This window comes from Physeter macrocephalus, chromosome 11 (assembly GCF_002837175.3).
Source record: "Physeter macrocephalus isolate SW-GA chromosome 11, ASM283717v5, whole genome shotgun sequence".
Taxonomy (NCBI): domain Eukaryota; kingdom Metazoa; phylum Chordata; class Mammalia; order Artiodactyla; family Physeteridae; genus Physeter; species Physeter macrocephalus.
This window is the reverse complement of record NC_041224.1, coordinates 29,581,588-29,589,543: the sequence shown is the minus strand read 5'-3', so window position 1 is coordinate 29,589,543 and position 7,956 is coordinate 29,581,588. Positions and strand designations below refer to the sequence as shown.

Sequence of the window (7,956 nt, the reverse complement as noted above, 5' to 3'; positions counted from 1 at the left end):
CGTACCGCAGAAAAAAAAAAAAAAAAAAAAAAAAAAAACAGGAAAAAAGAAAGAACAGGTAGAGCCTGAGAGCTGGCCTGAAGTTACGCCTCATGATACAGTGAAGAATGTTAGGGGGAGGAGCTTCAGGGTGGGGTAGACCGGGCTTGACTCCAAACTTTTCTACATATAACTTTGTATATTTCAGTGCACTTACATCACCTTCCTGTCCCTCACCTTCTCATCTACAAAATAGGGATAACCATGTCTATTTCGATGGATTGCTGGAAGATGAAATGAACAAATGTACGTGTGCTGGGTACCTGCTGGTCTCTCAGGGGCTGTAGCTACTATGCCTTTAACAATGCCAGTTACATTTAATAATTTATGCTCTGGTGGGTTTTTCAGCAAAAATCACTACCCTGCTACATGCCAGGTACCATGCTAGGAGCTGGGACTGTGTACTCTAATGATCAAAACCAAGATGGTTCCCAAACCCACGGAGCTTACAGACCATTCACCTATAAGGTTACACATAGAATGTCCAAATAGCACATGGAAACCCAATTTTGCACAGAGAAGAAGAAAGTGAGGTTCTGGAGCATGAAGTAAGTCAGTGAAGGAAGCACGAATGAAATTCAGAGGCGAGTTCTCCAATTCACAAGCTCACATTTCCCCTCATTTTAGTTTGGCAATTACAGATACGCAACACTGCGCTTGTTCTTTGCCCTCTAAAACTGTTGGCTAAATTAAACAGAGAAAGGAAGACAACCTCCCACAGCCACATGGGAGTCTAGGATTGGCAGAGAATGGCACCGATTATGGGAGCGAGTCTGCAGAAAGTTATGGCATGAAAGACATCTGTTAACTCACATATTAGCCACTGCTTGGTCGCCAAAGTGGGTCCCTTAGCCAAGCTCCTTAATATGAGGGCAAAAGTAGTAGATCCACTTATATAGATTAGGGGAAAGAAAGAGAAGAACATGCAGACCCTTGTCAAAGAAAACTGTATTTAATAGACACCTACTATCCTCAGTGTTCCCACGTATGTTTGCTTGTGCCAATCCGTTAAGCAGGTAACCAGACAGAATAAAAAAGGTCTAACCCGCTCACAGTGTTTGTTCCTCTTCAGATCCCCATCTCACTCAGAAGTTTCACAAACTCAAGCTGGGAGGCAGAAATCTTGCCTGACCCAACACCAGAGCCATCTCAATATATTTGTCAGCAAGAGCAGGTGGAGAGAAAACAGAGCTGAGCCCTGAGCCAGCAGCTGCAGGAGATGCTGAAGCTGCCCCCAGGCTGGTTAAGTCCCGGCATCCAAGCTCACATTCCTACCAGGATGTGAGGACCAGAACCAGAAAATGCCAAACGCACACAGTTTTAGGCGCTCCCCAGGTACTGACAGACCCTTGACTAAGAATACATTTTAAGGTGAAATGACCTTTACAATTCCTTATAGATCAATTGTTTAAGTACTTACTCAATACCAACTATATGCCCAACATTGTGATAAATACAGTGAAGTATCTCGGGCCCTTCAAAGATGCGGGAGCCAAGAACATCCAGGATAAGAGTGAATGCATGATTCTTCACAGCATTTGAGTGGACCCGTGACGCATGGCTGATGTTGCCAAGCCTGCTGACATACCACCAAAGCCCTGTGCTTGGGGGTGATCTTCCTCTTCACCATGGAACACATACTGTGTACCAGACTCTACAAAGAGCCAGCTAAGCTGTTCACTCAGGGCTGTGGCCTTCAAGAAGCTGAGAGCTGCTAAAACAGTCAGCGGTTTTCAAAACCACTCAAGGCAGCCACGGGCTTTAGAAATTGCCTGGAGGCTTCTGACATGTGTTTGGCTGCTCTAGGGTGGTTCTCCTGGAAAGCGGCCACACTGCGGCTCAGAATCCAACAGAGTGCATGCCAGACGTTCAGTGCCTTGCAAGGAATGGGATTCCCTATCCAGGAATGAAGGAAGAGGGGAGAATAACAAACAGAGTGACATCTATCATTACACTGCACTTGGTAAGGAAATCCCTCCCTCTAGATACAGCCTTCTCAACTGAGTCTTGAAATGTAAAGGCATTGACCGTGTTGCCATCTGCACATCTAACACTTCACATGGGAATGCTGTCTCATCACCCCGTTACTTTCACTGAGACCTCACAGCCTCTTGGTTTGATTTATGGCCTTCAGGGTCAGACCTGGCTTTGAAGCCTGGCCCTGCCATTTACTAGCTGTGTTATCTACCTTTGCAAGGCCTCAGTTTCTCCATCAGTAAAATGGGGATGACAACAAAATCGTTATAAAGATTAAATACTCATTAATTAAATAATTCATGTAATTGCCTTAGCATATTGAAAATGCTTCATGCTCCATTTTTAAGAAGTGCCTGAATTATGTTATCATTAAAGGTAAGTCTAGGAGCCCCTGGTTCAGTTCATTGATTTTGTCTGCACAATTTGGGGCTGGATTTATCTTTCTGGGGGTTATTTGGTAACAAGGTTATGGATAGCTCTCCCATAAGAAGTGGGAGAAGACCCATGTGTGCTGGAATGGACTGGGCTTGAGGTTAAATCATGAAGTGACTCAGGTTCCTGAAGATGTGAACCTTTCAAGCTGCTGTAGCCTTTGGTGATGAATGGCCTTCTTGTGACCATGCAGTAGAACTGATCATGCATTTTACCATTTTGGTGTTTCTTAATATTTATTAGGAAATCATTTAAATATTATAATATTGTTGAGTTCTACAAATGCATGCAATAGAAACAGTCATTGTAAGTAATTTACATTATGAAGATGAAAATCGTATTTCTTTAAACTTGCATTTCTTTAGTTACTAGTACAATTGACTCTTTTTCATAATCTTATTGAATCTTCTTATTTCTTCTCTGTAAATTGTTTCACATCCTTTGCCCATTTTCTTATACAGGATTAATTTCATTGATCTGGAGTAGCTCTTTATATATTAAAGATAAACTCCTTTCCCCCTCATATAGCACTTTATATATTAAAGATAAACCTCTTTTTGCTGCAAAGTTTTCCCCAGTCTTTTGTTCCCTTTTTATTTAAAACAAAAGTTTGAAATTTTTATATAGCTGAAGTTATTGATTTTCTTCCTTTGTAATTATTTTCATTGCTTTTAAGTTTAGAAAGTCTTTTCTTACTTCAAAAGTAGTTAAATATGCACCTATATTTTCTTACATATTTTGGCATGTGGTTCATTGATTACTTTTAACTGCTTAATTTATTTAGAATTCTTAGTCTGGTAACAGGTTTAAATGTTATAAATTGGTACAGTCTTTCTGGAAAAATGTTTTTGCAATATGAATCAAAAACCACAAATTGGTTGGTGTTCCTTGCCCTACTTCTAAAAACTGTAACTAAAGAAAATGATCAGGCATACAGCCATGGATTTCTACTTAAGACAGTCATTCCAATGCTGCTTATATTAGCAAAAAATGGAAATAACTTCAAAGTCTCTCATGGTGGTGGAGTAAATATTCTTTAGCTGCACTGTCTAATATGGTAACCAGCCACATGTGGTATTTAAATTTAAATGTATTAAAATTAAATAAAATTAAATATTCAGCTGCTCAGTTGCTCAAATGCTCAATAGCCACATGTGACAAGTGGCTACCATACTGGCTAGCAGTGGTACCAAACATCCCCATTCTCATAGAAGTTTCTGTTGAATAGTGCTACTCTGTGGCCATTAAAATCAAGTTTTGAAAGAATATTTAAAACCATTGGATAGTTTATAATATGATGGTAAGTAAAAATATCAAAATATAAAATATTTAATGAATTCAGATTGGTTGCAGCAACTTTAATCATCAATATATTCAGCAAATGACGTTTTCTACAGAGGAAACCCAAACCCTGCCCTCACGAAGCTTGTTGTCTTAAAGAAAAGAGGAAAAAAAAAACACCAGAAAATCTGAAGTGCAATAGGTGCATAGGAATTTAATGAGATACACAGGGAAACGTAGCACATGGCACCTACTCTGTAGCTGTTAACTGACTGTAATTCCAAATGGGAATTATTATACTGGATCATATACAAGGCCTAATTAACACTGTATTCTGTGGCCAACAGTGGTCTCAAAAGAAGCCATGATTATCCTTCTGTCAACATCTATTGATATTATCCACCAAAGGCACAAAAACAACTTAGCAAACAAATGGCATTTAAGAACCTGGAGTACATAAAGCAAAGAACTTTACAGAGTACTTAGTAAATATGGAAAGGTTATAAGGCCTCTGAAACATCAATAAATAATCAACCACAACAAAAGAATGCTTCACTTATATGTGAATAAAACTTCGGAAAATGATGCCCATAAGTAAAACCTACACGCAATTTGTATTCAATCTTCCCCCTAAGAACAACTGAAAAGTTAAACAAAATGTATATATTTCTAAATCTTGAAAGTAGTTAATAGTGAGAAAAATATCTGCGAGAAGATGAAAATTTAAAGAGGTGGGCTCGGCACCTGGGATCACTTTTTAGCTTAAGAATCCAAGAGTTGATGTCCAGAGACCATCAAGGATAGAAATAAACCAGTTTTTGAAAGGACTGCAATCCAGTTCTGAGCCATCTGGTCTGCCCAGAAAAATCTCAAGCCCTGAAAATGGACTAAAATGATCCCAGATTGTTATTCCCCCAGGAACCTGACAGAAATAACTCAAAACTCTCTAGAGGAATAGATCCTGATCCTAGGCCTCAAACTATTTCTACAGAACATTTTTAATATAACGTCCATCACACAATTGAAGATAACCAGTCACACTGGAGAAAAGATAAGGGACAATCAAAACAGCTCCTAAGTGGCTCTAGAGTTTGTAATTATCAGATATGGACTTTAAATTGCTATGTGTATGGTGCTTGAGAAAATAAAAAAAAATTATGTAAAACTTAGTACGTAACATTCTAAAAAGTGAGAGAGCAAATCTGAAAAAGAACCAAATGGAAATTCTAGAATTAAAAAACACAATACCTGAAATAACTCAATGGGTGAGTTTCACAGCAGATCAGACCTGAAGGGAGAATTTGTGAACTGGAAGACAGGTTTGGAATGAAGCATGGAAAGGCAAAATTTGGAATATACAGAAGACATCATGGGAAACACAGAGAATATGGAGAAAAAAATCTAACATTGGACTCCCAGGAGGAAAAGTGAGTCGAAGTAATTTCATGGATGACAGCTGAGGCCTTTCCCGTGAATCCCCAAATTCATGAAGCCTTAGGAACTTCAGGGAGAAAAAAAATAAGAAGAAATCCACACCTAGAACCATCATTTTAAAACTACAGAGAACTAAAGATGAACAGGAAAATCTTAAAGACAGTTGACCATAAAAGATTACCTTTAGAGGAATGACAGTTTAAATTATTATTGACTTTTCAACAGCAACAATGGAACCCAGGCGACAACTGAATATACTTTCAATGGGCTGAAAGAAAATCATTGCCAACCTAGAACTGACATCCCCAGTAATAATATCCTTAAAGAGGGAGAGGGAAATAAATCATTTCAGACAAGCAAAAACTGAGAAGTCTGTACCAGCAGACCCACCATTAAAAAGACATCAGTGAATGTTCCTCAGGCGCAAAAAAAAAAAAAAAAAAAAAAAAAGGAATCCCAGATGGAAGGTCAGAGATGCTGAATGAAGAAAAAGTATTAGAAAGGAAGGAGTCGGCAGGCTGACTGTACAAGAATGTGATGCAGAAGAACCAGGAAGATCTGGCTTACAGGAGAGGTTATCTTCCCCTCATACAAGTTAGAAATTATATTTGCCTATCCTCCAAAAGAAAAGAGCTAAAACAAATCCTTGTATCACATTTTGGAATATATTTTTCACTATTTTTGGGTGGGGGAAAATCAGATGTAATGGTAGAAAAGATCAATATATTATACTGGGAATTCTCTGGCAGTCCAGTGGTTAGGACGCCACACTTCCAATGCCAGGGGTCTGGGTTCAATCCCTGGTCGGGGAACTAAGATCCCACAAGCCGCATGGTGAGGCCTATATATACATATAATACTGCATCTTTTTAAAAATATAAATGGTAAAAGTAACTACAAAGTAATAACAGAAAATGTTTGCAATAATTTATCAGCTAAGATCAGGTTCAATTCTATGTGGAGGGGCACCTAGGGGTGGAAACAGGGGGGACAGAGGGTTCCTAAGAGGTTTCAGATACTATTTTACTCATTAGACCACATATTTATCATTAATTGATAAAAACAGATACTGAATTAAGAAAGAAACCTAAGAGACCTAATTCTTTGTTGAATGTAGAGATATTCATTGGTCTGGCAACCAGTACAGAAAAAGTTCTGTTTTCCACTATGTGAGTTGGAAATATATTATAAATGCAAATTTCTGATATTTATGATATGAGAGTAGGATAAGGAATAGCCTTTTCCTATGGTTTGTGAAAAAATGTAAATAGTTGTATTTTGGGGATAATTTAATTTTTCAGCACAGACTACAGGTCCCCTTAATGTCCCCCCATCCCTGGAATTCTAAGATTCATCCTAAATACTGTGCGAATATTAGTCCTGAATTACTGAGATACAAGTCCTTGGTTCTAACCACAGGCCAAGGGGGTTGCCAATGATTTTATTCCATTGTTCTCAAAGGACATCACTACTGAAAGGAATTAGTCCATCAACAATGGTGCTGTTGAGTGGCCTTCTCGTTGTACTCCCGTCTCATTCACATTATCTACCCTGCCAGTGCCCTTTATTTCAAGGTGTTTCTACAGCCCTCAGCTTTCCTAAAACCCCCAGGCTGAAATGATAATTTATGTCCATGGCTTAACTGAATCAGTTCAGGAAGGTTCCCCACAGGCAGGAAGCGCTGAATGGTAAAGCTGACATTTGTCATCAGTTGAATTCTATTCACTGAGAACATGACTGTCCCAGGCAAATGTGAGAGAGGAAAAAATGGGCAGGAAGCACTCACTCACCTGCCGCAGTTTGGTTCCCACCATGGAGGCACTGCTGTCAAGCACAAACACCACATTCTTGGGTAAAGGAGGAAGGTCTTTGGGGGCAAAGTAGTGCACAAAATAGCCATTTAGAACCTGGTGGAGGGAAAAGAAAGTAAAAATGGTAGTACCCAGATTAGGTAGGAAAACAAACCAAAATGGATAGTCTATGGGATCTCTAATGAAAGTCAAAGGTAGCATGAAACAGAGTCTAGGGCCAGATTCCATACCCAGAGCAAAAGTATCCATGGTCCTGATTCCTCCAACTAATTGCAAATTAATTAATTGATTAATTTGTTCGTTTTTTAATTTATTTAAACATCTTTATTGGAGTATAATTGCTTTACAATGGTGTGTTAGTTTCTGCTTTATAACCAAGTGAATCAGCTATACATATACATATATCCCCATATCTCCCTCCAACCCTCCCTATCCCACCCCTCTAGGCATATATACGTGTTAGTATATGGTATTTGTTTTTCTCTTTCTGACTTACTTCACTCTGTATGACAGACTCTAGGTCCATCCACCTCACTACAAATAACTCAATTTTGTTTCTTTTTATGGCTGAGTAACATTCCATTGTATATATGTGCCACATCTTCTTTATCCATTCATCTGTCGATGGACACTTAGGTTGCTTCCATGTCCTGGCTATTGTAAATAGAGCTGCAATGAACACTGTGGTACATGACTCTTTTTGAATTATCGTTTTCTCAGGGTATATGCCCAGTAGTGGGATTGCTGGGTCTTACGGTAGATCTATTCGTAGTTTTTGAAGGAAACTTCATACTGTTCTACATAGTGGCTGTATCAATTTACATTCCAACCAACAATGCAAGAGGGTTCCCTGTTCTCCACACCCTCTCCAGCATTTGTTGTTTGTAGATTTTCTGATGATGGCCATTCTAACTGGTGTGAGGTGATACCTCATTGTAGTTTTGATTTGCATTTCTCTAATGATTCGTGATGTTGAGCATCC

General features: G+C 38.9%; 1 protein-coding gene across 1 annotated transcript in view; it reads right to left on the bottom strand.

The window, feature by feature from the left end:
- The window catches only part of ITIH5 (inter-alpha-trypsin inhibitor heavy chain 5), a 74,422-nt gene that overhangs the window by 26,734 nt on the left and 39,732 nt on the right, over window positions 1-7,956 (bottom strand). Inside the window, exon 7 of the mRNA XM_007126575.3 lies at window positions 6,954-7,070. Within this exon, the coding sequence (XP_007126637.1) occupies window positions 6,954-7,070 (117 nt within the window). The remainder of the gene's footprint in view (window positions 1-6,953; window positions 7,071-7,956) is intronic.